A 20708-nucleotide genomic window follows, 5' to 3' on the forward strand; every position below is an offset into this window, starting at 1 on the left:
AGCCGCTTTGCTTGACAAACCCCGTGATTGAGACATGGACCGATGCGGTGCTTCCCTGAGCGTCAAATACCGCCGCCGATGGGAATACATTGCAATCAGTTGAAAGCTCTTTGCGTCCGTTTATGGGGGGGAGATTAAAACCCCCCAACTGGATAGCCCTCGACCTGAACGTACTCCTTAGGCTCTTGGGCACAAAGGAGGGGTTCGGTCTGAGTGTCGCCCCGCTTCGGTCACCCCGGATGTTTAAACAAATCGGGTGCACCGATAAAGCGGTTAACTCAGACACTCTTTTGGCCGACGTTAAGGCAAGTAGCAACGCTGTCTTCCATGACAGTGCTTTTAGGGCAGAGAGCTCCAGAGGCTCAAATGGTCATGTGACCAGAGCCTCGAGCACCAGCGGCAGGTCCCACTGCGGGGCAGAGGCGCGCACCACTGGGCGCAGCCTGCTGACCCCCCGCAAAAACCGCAACATTAGCGGTTGGGCAAAAACTGACGTGCCGCCAAATCCCTCATGGCAGGACGAGATGGCTGCTGCATACACTTTCACTGTGGAATGAGCAAGCCCTCTGTCCACCAACAACTGTAAGTACGACAAAATAGATCCCAATTCACAAGATAGGGGCTCTATTCCCCGCTCCTCACACCACCGCTGGAATCCCAGCCACTTTGGCCTGTAACAGGCTGTGGTGGATCCCGCTCTAGCTGCCTGGATAGACTGAATAACACTATCAGACAATCCATCCTGCCTCAGCCTGTCCCCCTCGGGAGCCAAGCCTGGAGGGGGTGGCCCAGAGTGGGTAACGCCCCGATTGCACCTGCCTCTTGGGAGATCACCCCCCAAACTTGGGGGAGCGCCCAGGGCTGGCCCACCTTCATCTGTGTCATCTCTGCGTACCACGGCGCCCCCACGCGATCCAGTGCTACCAGGATGACTGACAGACGTTCCCGCCTCACTCTCCCCAGGAGACGTAACGGTGGAAAGGCATAAAGCAGTTTATGAGGCCAGATGAATAATCTGGTCCACGGTATGGCTACCGCATACCGCAGCGGTCCGAATAATCACTCCCGTGCTCAGACGGGGGGGGCGGGAGCGTCCTGCTGAGGGGAAATCAGCGACACTCCCAACACACCCAGATTATTGGCCGCCGCCGCCGCCGCCATCTGCGCCCCGAGCCTGAATATCTTATCCAGATAATCAAGCATCTCTCGGTCACGCGGCAGCGGGGGAAGGGGCCTTCTCCCCCCTGCCCACCCAGCTGCCTGCGGAAGCAGATGGGCCGCTAGGCTTTCCTCCAGCGGGGGCACACCGGGACACTCCGTGTCTGAGTGGCCCTCCACCTTGAGGATTCCTGCCCAAGTAGCCACCGTAGCCTTCGTTTTTAGTGGCTGCCGCCACGTGGCCTCCACACACCCGCCAGATGTCCGGCAGGGGGGGGGGCGAAACGAAGGCCGGCTGTGCTGGACGGCCCGGGCCGTAGAAGCCCTGGCGTAGGCGGCTCACCGGCCTCGGAGGTATTGGTGGGGGAAGCGGCAAGCCTGCACGCTCCGCTGCCCTAGCCATTACCGCCGAGAAGTCCTGAAGAGCCGACCTCTGCTGATGGCCTTCCTGGCGGTCAGCAGAAATCCCGGATGACGAGGTGTCATCATCGTCGTCCCCCTCTCCGATGCCCGGACCCGTCCGGGCTGCTGGGATGGCGAAGACGAAGGGCACTCCCTGCTCGAGGTCCTCCATCTCCACCACGTTGAGCTCTGGGTCCTCCACCGGCGAAACGTAGCACCCCTCGAACACCGCCACTCTGTGCAGGTAGCTGGATCGAGTCAGGTTAGCCGCCGCGTGGTCAGACCCCAGGCACTCGATACACCGAGTATGGGGATCGTCACCCTCGATAGAACCCGGACACGAAGGACACGGGCGCTCCGCAGGTGAGTCCATAGTTGTTCGTTTTTAAAGAAAATCTTCTCTTTCTTGCTTTTCTGTCCGTCTCTCTTCACTCAGTTACTCTATGCTGCTTAGCTGAAGAGAAAGGGATAGCAGTGAGGGGGCGAGGCCGCCTCTTATGCAATGGGTGCGCGCGCATTCAGGTAGGCCCGCCCAGGGGCCGGCTATGGAAGTCTCAGTGAAGGAATGCGTGCATGAATAGGATACATGGGAGTACCCATAGAGTCCAGTAGAGGGCGGAGCCTGTGAGAGATATTACAGCATTTTGGCTTCATGCCGCATTGAGCAAATTTTACAGGATTGAACGGAATCCCGCCTTCAACGCTGTATCCAGTTCTCTTTATACATCCATGAACATCACCCTTTTGTTGGAGTTATTCATCCCCGTAATCGCAAACTAGCAAGAGGTGCAAACGCCACCAACAAAACTGGAGCATTCCCACTCACATGCTTGCTATATGTACATTCTGCATGATGCACACAGACATCCTCTTAAAGCCTAGTGGACATCTAGTTCAGAACGAGCCTTTCATCAGCATTGTGTGAACTCATTTGTTAAGGGCTTGCATGCAACAAACCTTCAATTATATGTAAAAGTCCCTGACTCCAGCTCTTAATATTCCTCTTCAAAAGAACGGTCCCTGACAATTCTGCAGCCTATTATTTTGGAAATAATAGACAATTACAGGGAAAATATGAATTTCAGCTCATGTGACTTGTGCTCTTAAGGGGATTCAGAAAGCAGCTGAATCCCACATGGCGACTCTTTCAAATTGATGCACAGTTTCTCCTATCTTTATCTGTCCTCTTTGTTCTCTCTCAGGTATTTGATTCGTTCGGACCCTCTGGCTCACGTCCCAGAGGAGCCTCCTCTCCACAGAAGCAGCCTGAAAGAGAGACACGAGTCTGAAACAGAGCCCAGAGAGGACACCCAACTCTGAGGAACACGCTGACCTCCACTGATACTCCCTTTCAACACCCCCTTCAGCTTTTCACGGGGGTCTGGTTGCATCCATGCAGTCTGAAAGAGGACAATCTGTGCTTCGATGTTCCAGCACTGCAGTCTGCAACCGTGTTTTGAGTGCCTACTGTTAGCAGGTGGTATTTCACCGTCTCCTGCTGTGAAAGCTCTCTCAGATGAGCATTCAGGGACAAGCTTAACAAACAAAAAGGAAGATTTGAATCAGGTCCATCAAACCTGCTTGATTAGTGTGAGTTTCACTGACCACTGTCTGGAGTTGTTTAATATTGCTCATGCTCTTTTGGGTTGTGGCTCCCCTAAAAAAAGAGTTTAGAGACTTTGGCCCAGGATTGATCTGTCTTTTCTTTACTTTTTTGTTCAGATGCATTTATTGTGTCTGGTCTGTCACTTACCTATTCACCTTCAATCACATCAAATAAAACACAACACTCAACACTATGTGACTTAAATATAATATGTGCATTAAAGCTTTCCTTTAAAGCTTATTCGTAGCTGAATCATAGAAGTAGTTGCTAACGGAGCCCGGCAGTAGAGAAAGAAAGGACACTATTCACATTTGTGAGCACAAGATATACTTCATTTCATGAAATCATTACCAGATTTTGTTTTTGTGTCCACAAATTAAATCTTTAATAATTTAAGCCGTGGACAAGGCCAAGTCATTCATTCCAGTCCTTCGTTTATAGAGAGATGTGAATACATACTCTTTAATGAAGCTTTACTTTAGCTCTGGGAGGAGTTATCTTGACGTGTTTACAAGACGGTTACCAGCCTACACACGTGTAAAGCTTGGTTCTGTGTCAAATATACTGAATAACACCATTATTGGTGAAAGGAGAGGAGATAGAAGCAAAGAAACAGGGTTGAAACGATGAGATGATGTGAAAAAGGAAGGTAGGAGACGCTGAGTGACTAACAGGTGAGTCACATCTCCAGCAATCAGGATATAACTGAGGTCTGATCAGGCCACTCAAGAGTTTGACACCCCTGTGGGTGTGGGCATTCCCCACAGGAGTAATTCTGGGTGAAACGCCAATTTGATGTTTACTTTACACAATTACTTTATACTGTCTTTGTTTTTTTTAACCCAGCTCATAAAATAACTGGGCCCAAGCCTGGCAATATATGAATACCTGGTCATCATGCTTTAAACAAATTGGAGGCAGCTTTTCACCTACCCCAGATCTGATCATCTTCATGTGCAGAGTCTATAGACTCATATTTTTCAGTTTAGTTGCAATACAAATATGTTTGTTAAATAGCCAACGTTACGAGTAACTTACCGGTCCAGAAGACAAGTTGCAAGTTCAGCACCAAACCTCCTCTCTACACTCCACCAGAGCGGATGTTTTGCTCCTTTCCCTTATTGTTGAACTTTGTTGCCAAGGGCTTCAGACGAATTCAGGTGTGCTTCTAACTTCAACCACCTTAATGTGATTATTAACAAGCCCTCAGGACAGCTGGACTTCCTCTAAGTAAGACATCTCGAGTTGGACTGAGGTCTGATCAACAAACGGTGGCTCATTATCGCCCCTAGAGGAAAGAGTGTTATTACAAGAGAAGATGGGCCGAGGCTAGCTGTTCAACATGCTCATTTCAGTAGATATCTCAGCAACACAATACATACTGTATAGACATATTGATTTCATTACTTTTTCTTAATAGTGTTAGTTAACTTTGAATGTTTAAAACTAAATATCTCACCATGTCTCATACTGCTGCTTTAAAGAAAGATGTCAACATTTTGGGAGATACTGTATATTTAATGACTTCCTTGCAAATGTTCTTGTAATTAGCATGACATCTTGCAGAGAGCGGCTTTCACGTTAAACAGTACAGTACATGTAACATGTAAATGTGTCACTTTAGGGGTGATATTTCCCATGAATCGCAAAGGTCCTTGAAATCTAAAACATTTGTGAATGTAAGGTTAACTAACCAAGGCCTTAAACATTTTTGAAAATAGACATGGGTCCTTAAAAAGGGCTTGGATTTAGATATATTTTATTTGCAAGGATATAAATTGGAGTTACTGAAATTGTGAATACATATTTTTCTCTGCTGCAATGTATTGTTTTGCTGTGTTGTGTTAGAGAAATCAACTGTTGTATGAAAGCTTCTGTTGTAACTGTGTCCTAAACTATGCTGTATTAGGTCCTTGAATCTGACTTGGGTGTGAGAACCCAAGTTAGAGCTGTGCTTTTTCTTGAAAAAATATGATTGTGACAATGGCCAGAGTTAAACAGGCTTACAAACGTTTTATACACACTACTTTTCCTCCACCACACCAAGAAGAGAAAGTAGGAATAAAGCAGCAGTAAAGAAATAGAGACAGATTGGATATGAAAGAGGAGAGTGAAGCAGGAAGGCAGGTAGTCAAAGTAAGAAAGCTTTAAGGAACAATTGCACCTACTGTATATACATAATAATGCACACAGACTTAAGCAAGCACACACACTTCATCAGAAAACATAGCTAGTAGCATTTTATTATATCTCTTCAAAATAAATAAACATACAGTGTAACACACTTAAAATAAGACTCATTACATCTCTGAAAGCCTGTAACAGAATAAACCTCAAAATAGTGCCTGCTTTTTAGTAAACATAACTTGTACGTAACGTACAAAAAATACTACTCAAACGTGTACAAAATGCAGCAAACAAATATCAAGTATTGTGCAGTTCCCCCCCACATAACACCAGCCGCTGACAGTCAGTCATTAGAGGGAAGTTACTCGTGTTGAGCGCCAGAGGCTACGTCGTACAGGAGGAGGAATGTAAGAATGAAGTTAATATAATATAATGCACTACTGAGAGTATGGAAGCCCTGAGAGGCAAGTGGGAAAACATTTTATGATTCTAAATAGTTTTTCTCTCCTGTGTTTATGACTGAAGAACAGGTGAACATTTGTTTCAAGATATCTGTAAAACAGGTGGAGAAAAAAAAGTTTGGCTAGTTAAAAAGAAAATTCCGAACATATTTTTTCTAAATGTCTTTTTTTGTATCTGTAAAAATACGGGGGATTGCCTTGTTGTTGTCAAAATGAAGTGTCTGTTGTTGTGATAATAATCTGGGAAGATTTTAAACTAAAACATTAACATGAATGCTTTTGCTCTTACTGGAACATAGAGTTGTGATACACTTCGGTCTCTTGTGGTCTCAAACATGTTCACCTGTTTTCAGATATAAAAGAAGGACCTGAGAAAGATCGTCCTAACAAAGCTCTTTCATGTGTTCTTAGGATATAAACACAGAAAAGAAAACAATTTAGAAAAACTCACTTGCATCTCATGGCTACTGCAGAAAAGTATAATGCACCGTCTGAAAAGGGCTCGTGTTTGTAATACAAGTACAATTTCCCCTTCTGTATAAACATCATTTCTCTTCCATTTCTGTAACAGCAGCTTCGAAACTAAAAACAAATAAAATGTTGGTACTTTGCTCCGTAGTTCCATTGTAGTATTAAAGCATAATTGAAGAGAACACATTCAGAGCATTCAGCTCAAACACAAATACACACACTTCCCAAACACACTAAATATAAAACAATACTGGACATGATCACTCACTAACATCCACTCCATACTTACATAAAAAAAGTTAGTTCCTTCTCCGTAAAAGCACTGACCAGTCGGAGTGACTGATGAATAATAGTTTCCAGGAATAATCACAGCAGTAGGGTATTTTTTTGCCAAGCTGAAGTTGTAGTTGCACTTGGTATCGTACACTAGTTGGTGCCGTAAGTAGATCCATTAGTATTCAACTTTAAGGTCCATCTCCTCCTTACTGCTACATTATAATCAATCCGCCGTTAATACTGCCTAATAATGTAGGACAAATTAAAAGTGTGACATGCAGAATAAACGAGACGAAAAGAAAACATTCAGTTGGCAGCGGTTCTTTTTCTCACGCTGCCACAGTCTGATTTAACTGTCTAAAGACCTGTCACATGATCACATGTCAATCACCTCGGAGATTATTGGGTCCTGCCCAACGTTAGTTAGATAGAAACTAAAACAAGAGTGGTGTGTGTCACTTTCTGCGTGCGCTGCCCGGTCTCTTGACCTGCCACAGGTGGTTGTGGATGGTGAGCGCGTCCACGGTGGCCGACACTGACTTGGCGGGGATGACGTTGAACTGCTTGCGGTCCGAGCTGTATTTGTACAGTTTGTCGATCATCTTCCGGCCGATGGAGCGGGGCCCGGTGCCGGTGAACTTCAGGATCTCTTCTGTTTCCGGAGAGAATGAGTAAATGCCTCGGTACTGGCACCCGCCGTCACGGAAGAGGACGATCAGGTGATTGGACTCGCACTTTTCCAGCTCCTGTGATCAGAGACATTGACAAAAGAATAGTTAGTAAATATGAAAAGATAAGTATGAGAGTAACAACATAGATGTTTCAAAAAGTTCTTAAGTGATAACACTGACCTCCAGGATAACATTCTTCTGGCTCTCGTTGACTTTTCCAGCCAGGCAGCAGTGAGCGATGGCGTTGCTGATGATTGGCTTGTTGGACTTAGAACTTGGCTCCTTGAAGAGTTTAGGACCTTTAACAAATGTCAAAAATTGATAATTAAGGTAAATGCATAATCCCTAAAGAGTCTAATGTGTAATGAAATCCTTTTGGGAACATAAGCACACTAAGAGCGTATTCCATGGCATTTTTTATTTGGATTAATTAGAGATAATTAAGAAACTTCTGGCTATGTGTTCTCGATCATCTCATCTAACTCTCGCAAAAAAGTAAATAAGCCAGTTCATAAAAGTTTAAACTATTTCTCTACAGAAAGTGACAACATCAGAAATACTTTTTATCCACGTTTAAAAAAATGTTTGCATTTTTGATTTGTTCAATTCAATATACAGCGCTAACCATGCGTGTATACTGCAACCCTAACAATAACAATAGGGTTTATGTATTTGAAAAATTCAGTTTAGTTTTGAGGGAATTTAGCAGGCAAAGCTGGTTTCTGCTCACCATTGTACTCCATAGAAGTGATTGAAGAGGCAATGGAGCCGTTCTCCCAGTCCCGCTCCATGTTCCTGCTGGACGCTCTGCTCAGCATGGGGAACGACTCCATGGAGCACACAGATCCAGCCCTGAGAACACACGTGAAGGTCAGTCAAAGAACAAGATGGGAATAGATAATATCCTCTGATCTAAAACACAAGACAGGAAGTCTCACCTCTGTGACTCCGCCCCTCCGGAGATAACGCTGTCGGCCTCCGTCGCCAGAGAGAGCGTCGACCCTCGATGACTGCAGCTCAGATCAGCTGAAAATGAGACAGAATGATTACATGTTGGTTACTTTACTGAACAAAATGAAGCACTAAAAGTTAATAAACCATGAGATTCAAACAATGGTAGTAGCTGCATGACAGGCAAGGCAACAAAATCATAAATTGATCATACTAAGTCATTTCTAAAAAGATTAATGGATGAGTATAACTTATTTTGGGTTTGTAACAAATGATTTTAAATGTAGTCTAGTTGCCAGCATAGTGGACCTGGAAATGTTAAGTACACCAAGTGTTATGTTAGCAATGTATAGTAGGGTCCCCAGCACATAGAAACTGCTGGATGCTAACTTGCATATGATGGGCAATTTGCAAAATTAGCATAAGTTGTATTCATTGAAATTAAAATGAACTACATTATATCCCCGATATGTCAGTTTTAACCAGAACGTTTTTTCAAATAAATAGGCAATCTGTCCAATCCAAATTATCCAGAGTCCCCTATATCTTCCAAATCGACCCAAAATGTATCAAAATCAGTCCACGAGAGTACAAATATTGGCACTTTCTGGTTAAACTGCCATTTTTGATCCTGAAAATGTCATAAATTGATTCAGCATCCTCAATAACCCCAAGAACCACTGAAAAACTGCCCAAATATGCCAAGCCATTTTGTCACTATTGTCCACATAGGCTATAATGCTAATTATTGCTAATGAACAATTAACCAATTTATGCAAATGTTGCAAATTGCCTATGCAAGTTAGCATCTGGCAGTGTCTATGTGTTTGGGACCCGTACAATACATTTCTAACATAAAACTTTGGGGTCCTCATTATTCCGGGTTCACAGTAGGACTCTAAGAGCTGGCAGACAGACTAATAGGCTGTGTGTGTAAATATAAATCTGGTCATGCAGAGCAGTGAAGAGGTTCACCTCCCCTGCAGCCTGCTGCTGAGCTCTGGGCTTTGATCAACAAGGACGTCTTCAGAGAATGTCCTGCACAACACACACGTACACACTCAGAGGATGACAGATGTACACATGTGAACTCAGTGATGGTGATAGCTTTTGAATGTAGTGAGTACCCACAGGCGGAGATTAGCAAAACCACATTACTACTTTTACTCTGTTTTACAAATCAGGATATTCTTTTAAATGTTATGATGAAATTAACACTTTGTAATATACATTATTAAATCTTTTTTTAATGTATTAAATAGTAACATTTCAAATGGGATTCAAACCAAATGTTACTAAGCTACTGTATACATCTAATAGAAACATGCTTTTGCAACAAGCTTATTGTTTTTTCCATGACTTTTCACACGGATTTGATGTTCCCAATGTCGCATTTCTAGAAAGGTGCATCTTTTAGGATTTCGATCCATCTGAGATGCAGGATGTGTATCTAACAACTTCACTGTTAACTAGATTGAACAATCATGAGCACATTCAGAATGAAGATGAACACCGCTATGAGCTGACAACAGACAATGTAAAGACAACATTGAGCAGACAGAAAGTAACCGCTTCAGGAAAGGTCTTCTTACGTGTGGCGCATCCTTTGGAGAGGCTGCTGGCCTCCTCTCGGTGCAGGGATCTGGGTCTGCTCCTCCGGGACTTCATCCGTGGGCGGGGCTTCACCAGACCCTGCTCCTCCATCAACACCTGCTGCTTCCTCTGCAGGTACTCCTGCTTAATGATCTCTCGCCTGGCCTTCTCCTCCTCCTTGCGAATACGGTCCTCTTCTGCCTTACGCCTGGAGGTTAGGTCAGGTAGGATTTAATTGCAAGATAAAGATTGCAAGATAAAGTTTTACCCTGCCCCCATGACTGCAGACTCTTACATTTTCTATTTAAAAGAGCGGGGTAGGCCTCATCAACATTGTCAAAAACAGTTGAATATTCAGCTCTGCTCACTTTACTCCAACACAACAAACTCTTTCCGGCATTCCATTCTCCAAATATCACATTTCCACTGTTGTCTTTCCTCCAAAAGTCACCATTTACGAGACTTCTCTCCATAACAAGAAAACAATATTAAGAACTTTTTTTTATTTCTCCTTTCCAAAATGTTGTCAGTCTCTTATATTAACAATCTGCGTCAGTCAGTGGCAAAAACGAGCACTTTCAATGGTTGACATTTGTGTTGTCTCCATACTGGACCAATTCCAAAACATTGTTGTCCCCATTAATCATTTAGACACAAAAACATGGCTACATAGGGAACCTTTACCCTTTGATTGAGTGAGTGTGTTTAATTAACACCTACCTGGTCTCATCCCGTTTCAGCTCGCTCTCCACTTCCTGATGCTGTTTGCGTAGCCTCGCCTCTTCAGTTTTACGCTGCCGTTTGAGAAGGAAGGCAGCGCGGCGTTTCTCCAGTTCATCCTCTGCTTTCTCCTCATCCTGCAGGACGGAAGAATGCTTATTATGCTTCCCTGACTGCTCACTTAATATCCCAAAGTATTTCAGATGTATTATGATCCATATTAGCTGAAGAACCTAAGCTAGCCTTCCTGGGGTCCACACAAAACATAAAAGCATATGACATGACGCCTACAGGCAAACAACGATTCTTTCCTGTAAATATACCAAACATGTTGTTATTCAAATCGTATGCACATATTTAACACACAACCATTGTAAAGAAACATGTCTAGTATAATCCAGAAACCCAATATTACCTTGAAGAAGTAACCGAGCATATTCTTCTGCTCTCCCTCTGCAGTGCACTCTGTGACGTCTGCACTGACGTCCTGCAGCCGATCCTTAAGCTCAGATAGGTCCACCTCCATCAGCTGACCTTTGACCCTGGTGGCCTCCTCCCTATCTGCTGCCTCTTTCCCTGAGTTGGTGACTTTGCTCTCTAGTTCTGGTGAGGGAAACGTTGAGGAACAGTCAAAGAAGCAGTTATTGTCCTCCTCGCTGCTGCGCGGCTCGGGGTCATCGCCCACTCTGAAGGTTTTGTTTCTCCGGATGCTTCTCTCCGGCCTGGTTTTCTCCTCAACACTCTTCTCCTGGAGTCTCCCTGAATCTTCTCTGCCTCCCGGGGGCTGTGTAATAGGCTTGACAGAAGCCGCCTTGCTGTTCTCTCGGATTTGTTTTTGCTCCGAGGCTTTGCTGCGCTGGCTTGAGCTGAGTTTAGGCGGCCGGCGGGACGGAGTGGAGCTGCTGCCACTGATCTCTACGAAGTGAACTGCAAAAGACCTGGGGTCCGAGGCAGAGGGCGTGGATTGTGTCGTGGTGGGGGTCGTGGTGGGGGTCGTGATGGGGGTCGTGATGGGGGTTGTGCTAGTGCTCGATTCTTCCTGTTCTGCAGGCGAGGAGGCGTGTTTCCTCAGCGGCTCTGGAGGAGAAACTGCACGCTTCATTGGTTTTTCTGCAGGTGACACCACGCGCTTCATCAGCAGGTTCTGCTGCAGAGACAGCTGCATCATCTGCTGCTGGATGGAGCTGATGGCGTCGTTGAGGAGATCTATGGAGTGGGAGCACTCATTCAGGTCCGGTTCTGCCACGTTATCCTGGGACAGGGTGTTCAAGCGGTTCTTTCTCATCTGTCCTCCCTGTGTTTCCCTCGCCTTCAGAGCATCAAGACAGGAGTCGTCCTTACACAACAGGGGTTTCATTTTACCCCTGTCAGCTGATTCTGAGGATTGTTTTAGGGGCAGAGGAAGTGTGTCGCTCTTCTCTCCTCCCTTCTTAACGATGTTCAAGAATGCAGCCTTCCCGAGCTTCAGCCGTTGCCGCGCCGACAGCGTCTCCATCTTCTTCTTCTGGTGCTCGATGGCTCGCCTCTGCTCCTCCAGCTGCATGTGAAGCTGCAGCAGCTCTGAAGGCACTACGGAGGGACTCAACGCCAGGTTCTTTCCCAGCAAAGATCTGGGCTCCTTGGCGAGCCAGCCGGAGGTGTAGTCGCTCCTCAGTTGCCAGGGGGGGCAAGGCATGAACTCAGACCCGTCCGGGGTGGTCTTCTGAGAGCTGCTGGTGCTCGAGAATTCCTCGCGGAGCCCCAGTTTGAGGAGCTTCCTCTCGGCGAAGCTGGTCATCTTGACGCTGGCGCTGCCTGACGCGCTGCTGGCCCAGGACGCGGTGCTGAGGCAGGGGCTGGAGCGCCCGCTGCCCCCCTCCTTATCGTCCCGCTCGCTCACCTTCGAGTCCTCTCTCAGCTTGGCCGACTCACACTCTAACTCCCTAAACTTACACACCTCTCCCTCCTGCAAGTACATCCCCTGTGCTCTCTTCACCACCTCTTTAGTCAGATCCTCGTCCTCCTCGTCTTCCTCCAGGTCTGCGATGTCAGAGTCCGAGTCGTCTGTGACATCCAGCGCAGAGGGGAGAGGGCAGTGGGGGTCTGGCTCTCCTGACATGTGAAGGAAAAAGCCTGGGGAGAGTTTCTTCTCAGACAGAGGGGTGACTGCAGACCCCTCTGTGGGCGGCCTGATTCTCCCTGACTCTGCCAGCTGTATGGGTGTGAAGCTGCCTCTGTTGGACTCAGGCGTTGGGGTTTTCCTCTGTGGAATGCTGCTTGCTTCTTTCCTAGCAGCTCTGAAGCGACTCTCCCCGCTCTCCTCCTCTTTATTCAGACTGATGCTCTTCTCTTTGGCTGGCTTAGGGGTGGTCGGCATCAAAGGCTCCAGATAGTAACTGTCTGTCGGGCGCTCGGGTGTAAAGGGAGAACAACGAGTATTCAAAACACTGGAGGTGGACGCTGCACTCGGGATCTCCAGCTCGTCCTGCTCCATGTCACTCCCAAGGCGACGGCGAGACAATGCAGAAGGGTGGATGACAGCAACCAGCTCTCCCTCATCTATTTCCTCCTCTTCGTCCTCTATGCGCATGTGGCTGAGCAGGCTTTGGCCGCTGAGTCTGTGTTGGGGGCCCAGCATGTGTTTGGGGGTGCTCAGGATGTTGGAGGCCAGGCTGTCTTTGCTGATGGAGCGGGCGAGGCTGATGCTGTCAGCGTCTTCCTCCAGAGGGTAGTGCAGGGCGTAGGGAGCCTGCACGGAGAGAGGCCTGCAGGGAGAGCATAGTGTGAATAATGTGACATTTCATGAAGATAGATAGAGATCATCCCAAATTGTTGAAAATGAAGTTACAAATATTTAAAAGATAGATAGAATAAGATACATATATAACAAATACAAATTAACATTAACCGCAAATATATACATATTCACAGTAGAAAATACATTTACATCACAGTGCTGCCAGCACTGTGAACCCGGAAATGTTGAGTACCCCAAAGTTTTATGATATACATGTATAGTAGGGTCCCCAGCACATAGAAACTGCCGGATGCTCACTTGCTTTTGTTGGGCAATTTGCACAATTAGCATAAGTTGCATTAATTAAAATGAATGGCAATATAACACATGTAAACAACAGTTTATAAGTGACAAGTCCGATTTTTACAATGTTGGATTAGTTTTGGGGGTTATTGAGGATGCTGAATACATTTCCGACATTTTCAGGATCAAAAATGGCAGTTTTAACCAGAAAGTGGCCATATTTGTACTTTCAGTGGGCTGATTGTGACTACCATGACTAGTGTTGATGATTACCTCTACTGTGGACAATTCTTTTTCAAATAAATAGGCATTTTACAATTTCACCAAGCAACAGAAATAGAAATATACTACAGAAACATGAAGCATGAAACAATTTTCTGTTATATCTGTACCTGCTATAAATTGAAATAAGTATTTTTAAAACGTTGTAATGACACCCCTCACCTCCCCCTCCTGTCGGGCCAGGCCAGGATGGAGCCCTGGTTCTGCCCGTCCGGTGTCAGAGAGTTGGACCTGTTTCTCAGCACTGTTCAAAGACAAGATGATGCAGATTACAACCAAAAACTCCAAAAACATGTAACATTCATTGTGGACAAAGTTTGATCATCTACACCTGGGACAATCTGATATATATGATGTGTATTAGGGCCATTGTAGGTGCAAAAGAAAAAAAGTATTAGAGAGCACAGGCAGGGGATTATTATTTAGAAAAATAACCCTTTGTTTTTCTTTTAGTTTAATTTGAAATTGTACAGAAAAGATACTGCGATATTCTCTTGAATAACAGTTGTACATTTAAAAGAAAAAAGTGGATATTCTCTGAGATAACAGTCATATATTTAAAAATAAAATGTTTATATTCTCTGAGATTAAAGTGTCAGGTTTAGGACCAAAACATTATATTTGTTGAGATTGTATGAGAAACTCTTCGGTGCTATGAGGTTGATCATTAATGTCTTTACTCACACATGTCTATCTCAATACCCAAGACTTTCTTATAGAAAAATTACGACTTTAATTGGGTAAATTCTGAGGACTTTTCTGAATTTTAGCCCCTTTCTTGGCTGCTTTTTAAATTTATTTAATTTTTTACAACTACAATAGACCTAATACACCATTGTAGATTAAAAATAAATGTACTAGTTTGGCATGTTACAACTCTTTTTATTGTTGATTCAATGAAATGGTTTAATTAACTACTCATCAAGCCCCTTGTTTTTTGTTTGTTAGATAAGGACATTCAAATAAGGAAGGATAAAAGAACACAGCTTGGGTTCCTTTCACCTTCAAATCACAATCACACTCTTCCTGCTCTCTATCTTCCCGCTCCCTTTTCTCTGTTTGAAGAAGTTCCTTTGTGACTAGAGGCGGTAAATAAATATGTATTTAATTACCTGAAGAGCTCTCGTCAGCCACCTTCTGTTGTCTCTGTCTCAGGGGCAGGAGACAGTGAGACGGGCTTAGGGATGTTGGTTTAGTGCTGGAAGGGAAATAAAGAGAGGGTTGGGGTTTATTAATGTTGCTTCTAAAAAACATTTCAGTATCAAGAAAAAGACAAAACTCTGATGGTGTGTATCCAAAGCTAATGGTAGTCTGATTTATATAATAATACAAATATTAAGAAATATGCTACTATGTACTTTAAGGGCAGAGGCGTGATCTGTGCTAATGTACTCTTTATTTGGCCAAAATGTTTTTGTCTTAGAGTAAGAAAATTGCGAAAATAACTTTTTTTACGGATTTTAATGTACATCACAAGCAAAGATTGTTCAAGGCTGTGACTTTTACCATATTAAGTTGTGGAGTATGCATTAAATCCTTTAAAGTACACCTATCATGCTATTTTTAGGCAATAGCATAGGTCTCAGGAATATAAAAATATATAAAAAACATGTCTATGAAGTGTTTTGCTCAAAATACCAAACAGATCACCCATTCTAGCCATGCCTCATATCCCTCTATTTCACTTCCTGTTTCAAAAGTGCTGATTTGGGGTATAAAGCTTTAAAAAAAAAGAAGAAAATTATAAAAGAAAAGGGAGGGGGCTGAGCTCATGCGGGACATTCTACCGGCAGATTCTGCCGTGATGAAACGCCATATCATGGGTTATCAAGGATTCTTTCTGAAACAGTATGGAGCTCAAAGGCTTTCTCTCTTGCCGGTTATACCACAAGGTGAGTTCCTTTTTATTTCCTGCTTCTTCACACACATGCTCTCTGCACTACAGGTTAGCTCTGAGTGTTAGCGATGCTAATAGGCGCGTTCACACCGCAGTACTTTTCCCACTTTAGTTCCGATATAGTTCCGAAATGTCGCGTTCACACCAAACAGAGCCGGAACTGAAATTAGTTCATGAGAACCTTTTTGCCCAGTTTTTACCCCCTTTTCCGTCCCTGCTAGAGAGCAGAGACTTTCGTGGGAGAAAAAGGTTCCTATGTCTGATTGGCTGGGCGGATTGCAAACCACGCCCCGTAAAACTCCCAAAAGGTTTTGTGAAGCCGCCATTTTATTATCCTCGCATTAACATTATTAGCATTAGCATTAGCCCAGCACAGAAACGGAGAGAGACTAACTTATGGCAACACAAAAGAAAACATGGGAGCGGTGGAGATGAGGAGGTGTCGGCGTTCTGGCGATTTACTCGGAAGGCTTCAGCTGCTTCTACTGAAGCCAGTCCCCAACTCCGGGGACTTCCGGCCGGGGACTTTGGGTGGCAGTATACGCTGTGAAGTTGTTTGCGGCCTGCCAGTAAACCCAAAGCAGAAGAAGAAGAAGTGACGTCAGCGGCTTCATTTGCCTAATCCTCCCTCAGGGACTTATTCCGGTGTGAACGCGATCTGTACTTAGTTCATGAGAACTAAAGAGTTCTGATGAACTAAAGTGGGAAAAGTACTGCGGTGTGAAAGCGCCTATTGTAACATGCACATGCGGGCATTGTTTCTGATAGCAACGTTTCTGATTGGGCCGTGGGTGTAAAGCCAGCCTACATTTCCGATATTACGTCATATCGGACGCAAATCTGGATCAGCTCCGTTGTAGCCCCGTTTTTAGAGATTTGGGTACGGAGGAAAAAAGAGAGGGTTTTATTTTCTGACGCTGCGTGAGTTCCCTGACACACCGGGGACACATATTTATGTATAAAAGACATCAAAAAATGCATTTTGCATGATAGGTCCACATTAAGTACTGTGTTCTATCATATGTTTTAAATTATAACCATGAGATTGACACAGTCTGTGGGTGTTACCTGAGGTCGGGGCTCGGGGACGTGGTCAACATGTCGGCAGAGTTCGATGTTGTCAGGAAACTACGTTTGGTGACGTTAGAGATGGGAATATTAGATCTTGAACTCTTGGGCTGCAGGAGCAATCGCACTGGAAAATAATAGCAAGGGAACCGTTAGAAAAAGACCTATAACATTCGATGCAATCTTTAACACTAGAACCGCCAACGGGTACATTTTACCCGCAGCTGTTTCTTGATTGTATGTAACTTTTTTTCAATAAAATATTCAAGTCTCCCAGTCCGTGACTTTTCCTGAAAGTGTGTTATGTAGCACCCTCTGTTGTTAAAAATGGTCAATATGAAGTCAGATTGAAAAAATGGCCAACAAGAATTGCCATCAGCGCCAGTGGGTAATATTTTACCTTATAGAAAATGCAGTGATTCTCGCGCTATTGATCTCGCATAAACATAAACATGACGTGTTGCTATAGCAACGCCTGTTGTTTACTGCGGTTCCTTATAGATAGAGAGATAGAGAGAGATAGAGATAGAGAGAGATAGAGAGAGAGAGAGAGAGATAGATAGATAGATAGATAGATAGATAGATAGATAGATAGATAGATAGATAGATAGATAGATAGATAGATAGATAGAGAGATAGATAGATAGAGAGAGAGAGATAGAGAGAGAGACACTTTTAGCGATATGTTATACTTCATGCTATCTATTGGTATAAGTTTCATCACTGTGCGATCAAAACTCACTGTTAACCCTGTGTTCTAGTATGATAAATAAAAGAACATTGTACCTTGAAAATCAATGCATTCTAATAGCGGGTACATTTTGCCCGTTGGCGGTTTTAGGTATACAGCGACCCCTGGCGGTTCTAGTGTTAAAAGAGCCAGTAGCAGTTTGATGAATAAGAAACCGGTATATGGAAGTAGAGCGTGTGTTATACCGTCTCTGAACTCATGAAGGTCTCTAGGCTGTACAAAGTCTGGCTTCACACTCTCAAACCACCAGAAGAGCTCAGCGATGAAGACCATCACGTTGTTCTGCAATGCACAGAGATCACATTAGCAAGAAATAAAAGAAACCTGCTTTTATTTGTTGTTCATTTTCTTTGGGCTCACCTTTAGCACTGGTGGAGAATACAGCATGTCCTCAGGCTTCAGATAGAAGCACCTGTTCAGGTACTCGTTAGAGAACTCCTGCAGCAGCTGGATGTTGTACACACTGTCTGCTATGGAGGGGACCTCCTTCAGACAGATATCTGCACACAGGACAACAATGGTACATAGTCCCAGGCTCAAACTATATCATGTTAAAGTTAAATGCTATATCAAGACTTTTTAAAACCTATTTCTTATGTGAGATGCTTAACATTTTTTTGATAAGATAAGACTAAGAGCACTCATATGTGTATGCTAAATATGAAAAAAAATAGCTTTATCTTAGAAGAACTACAATAAATGTACTCAAAGTGTGTTAATAAGTTAATCTTAAAGGTGTCAATCGGCTGTTAACTTAAAGGGGACCTATCATGCAAAATGCATTTTTTGATGTCTTTTATACATAAATATGTGTCCCCGGTGTGTCAGGGAACTCGCGTAGCATCAGAAAATAAAACCCTCTCTTTTTTCCTCCGTACCCAAATCTCTAAAAACGGGGGTACAACGGAGCTGATCCAGATTTGCGTCCGATATGACGTAATATCGGAAATGTGGACCCACGGCACTATGTCCCGCATGAGCTCAGCCCCCTCCTTTTTTATTTTTTATCAATTATTTTTATTTTTTAAAGCTTTATACCCAAAATCAGCACTTTTGAAACAGGAAGTGAAATTGAGGGATATGAGGCATGGCTAGAATGGGCGATCTGTTTGGTATTTTGAGCAAAACACTTCATAGACATGTTTTTTATATATTTTTATATATCTGAGACCTATGCTATTCCCTAAAAATAGCATGATAGGTGACCTTTAAGACTTTGAGTAACCCAGGCTTCCAGTCTTAAAGCTTACATTCTCCTGGATCTAGCTTTTGACATTTAAGTGGTATCTGTTCTACAGTCACTTGCACAGATTAGAGTGTAGAACGGCAGAGCTACTCTCTGCCGTTCTACACTGTCAGCAGTCAGTGTTTTCCAGCATGTCCAAATATATTAAAACGAAAAGTTTCCAACCTGGGGGTCATTTTGCAAAAACAAGGTTGCAAAAACTTCATTTTTCCACTTAAGGAACATTGCCAGGATGATTTTGAACTCAGAATGCTGCTGAAATGGTTTTACATGCTTTTAATAAAAGTCGCTTGAACTACTGGAACTTTCTTTTTACTGGTGTCCCGGAAAAATCTTTAAATAAATTGCAATTAATTCAGAATGCTGTGGCCAGGATTTTAAAAAACACAAAAAAGGGATCACATTTCCCCTGTGCATAATTTATTTTAAAGTGCTTTTAAAAATGTACAAGACTTTACATAAGAAATACTGAACGTATTAAACAGCAGGCTGCTTTCTGTTTTTATGGCCCCAAAATTGGGGTTATTTTGACTTGTATTACTGTTCATGTTTTATTGTTTTATGGTTCTGTTATCTAACTCTTGCTGTTTATTTATAACTTGTTTTGAATTATGTTCCTCACTTTTTGTTACAGATGTTTGTATCTGTAAAGCACTTGGGCTGCATCTTGCATGAAAGGTGCTATATAAATAAAGTTTATTAATATTATTAGTGAATGAAAACTACCATATAGACGAGAAAGGTCTGAAATCAAGACAAAAAAACAACACAAAGAGACACAAAACACCTCAAAAGAAAAAACAACAGCCAAAAAGCAACCGAATAATGACAAAGAGATGCAAAGGTTCTTTTTGTATTCCAAAATTGAGATTAATAAAGTATATCTTATCTAATATCTGATCTATAAAGCTTCCAAAGAGACGCAAAACATCTTCAAAGGGAAACAAAACAACCAAGAAAAGCTACCAAAAAAGACAGAATGAGCAGAAAGCAGTTTTTTGCTCATTGTCTCATATCTCCACAGTGCAGTGTCACCTTCCAGCCTGAGGAGCTCCGGGCAGTAGAAGTGGACGACGGACAGCAGCGCCGTGCCGTCACTCACGTCCTTCAGCAGGTCATCCAGCAAGGGGAAGTGCTGCAGGGTCCGCCCCGACAGGTGGTCTCTACGGTAACGCACCTGCACCAGAGGAGAGCATTTTTATCCAGGTGCACAGATACATCTAATCAGGACTCACGTGCTCACACATCAACACAACATCCATCACAAATCATCCACTGGCTCTCAAGGGTCTCTTCGGTATTTTTTTCCCCATCATTTCCCATGTCTTTCAGTCTAAGTGAGCAATGGGGAGGACAATTTATGAAATTGGTCCAGTATCGAGCGGGAGTGCTGAAGCTGGGAGCTTCTGGAGGGGCTGTGATGTCGCAACGTCAACAGGCTCAGATTATTATTTAAACTTTCAAATTCATTTCAATTGTAAAGCATCTGACAACATTATAGAAGGAACCTTAAGTGAAATAAAATGTTTTCATTGAACTTTTCCTGCTACTTTTTTTACATGCTACTGTTGTTATTCTAGCTGCTACTACAGTCAGCTGTTATCATTGGTATGTGCAACAAATACATTCTATACAATCTCAATAGCTTTTTATTTCACCTACCTTTTAAAAATCTGCTACTTATGTGTGTATACTTAATTGTCTTTATTTTTATTAGCGTTTGCTTGCTTTAACTTACTCTTTTTATTTTTGCCTTTTGCCTTTTTCTTCACCTTTGCTGTAATGCTGTTTGTGGGGACAAATAAAGGATTTCTGATTCTGGTTTTAATTTGATCCAATCTACTTAAATTGTCCCGTAACATGTTGACGGAAGACAAAAGTGGAAACATCTCAAAGATCTTCAATTGTCGTGGCTGAATATTTAGAAGATTTTTTTTACAATGTGGATGTAATGCCAGATTTCAGAATGAGCAACACATGGTTAATAAAATAAAACAGTGCTTTCAGGC

The 20708-nt window shown here is 43.4% G+C and overlaps 2 protein-coding genes across 2 annotated transcripts in view; one reads left to right on the plus strand and one right to left on the minus strand.

Moving 5' to 3' along the window:
- Positions 1-4988, plus strand: part of LOC117476759 (potassium channel subfamily T member 1-like) — a 69325-nt gene extending 64337 nt beyond the window's left edge. Inside the window, 1 exon segment of the mRNA XM_034123486.1 lies at positions 2763-4988. Coding sequence (XP_033979377.1) covers positions 2763-2880 — 118 coding nt within the window. The 3' untranslated portion in view covers positions 2881-4988.
- Positions 4989-5073: 85 nt separating this feature from the next.
- camsap1a (calmodulin regulated spectrin-associated protein 1a) overlaps positions 5074-20708 on the minus strand; it is a 37498-nt gene continuing 21863 nt past the window's right edge. Inside the window, exons 7-20 of the mRNA XM_034123485.1 lie at positions 19735-19876; positions 17814-17953; positions 17639-17735; positions 16703-16829; positions 14850-14935; positions 13900-13981; positions 10852-13180; positions 10437-10573; positions 9716-9924; positions 9099-9161; positions 8111-8198; positions 7903-8024; positions 7353-7471; positions 5074-7247 (exon numbers count right to left, since the gene is read on the minus strand). Of these exons, the coding sequence (XP_033979376.1) occupies positions 6957-7247; positions 7353-7471; positions 7903-8024; positions 8111-8198; positions 9099-9161; positions 9716-9924; positions 10437-10573; positions 10852-13180; positions 13900-13981; positions 14850-14935; positions 16703-16829; positions 17639-17735; positions 17814-17953; positions 19735-19876 (4032 nt within the window). The 3' untranslated portion in view covers positions 5074-6956. The remainder of the gene's footprint in view (positions 7248-7352; positions 7472-7902; positions 8025-8110; positions 8199-9098; positions 9162-9715; positions 9925-10436; positions 10574-10851; positions 13181-13899; positions 13982-14849; positions 14936-16702; positions 16830-17638; positions 17736-17813; positions 17954-19734; positions 19877-20708) is intronic.

This window comes from Trematomus bernacchii, unplaced genomic scaffold (assembly GCF_902827165.1).
Source record: "Trematomus bernacchii unplaced genomic scaffold, fTreBer1.1, whole genome shotgun sequence".
Lineage (NCBI taxonomy): Eukaryota > Metazoa > Chordata > Actinopteri > Perciformes > Nototheniidae > Trematomus > Trematomus bernacchii.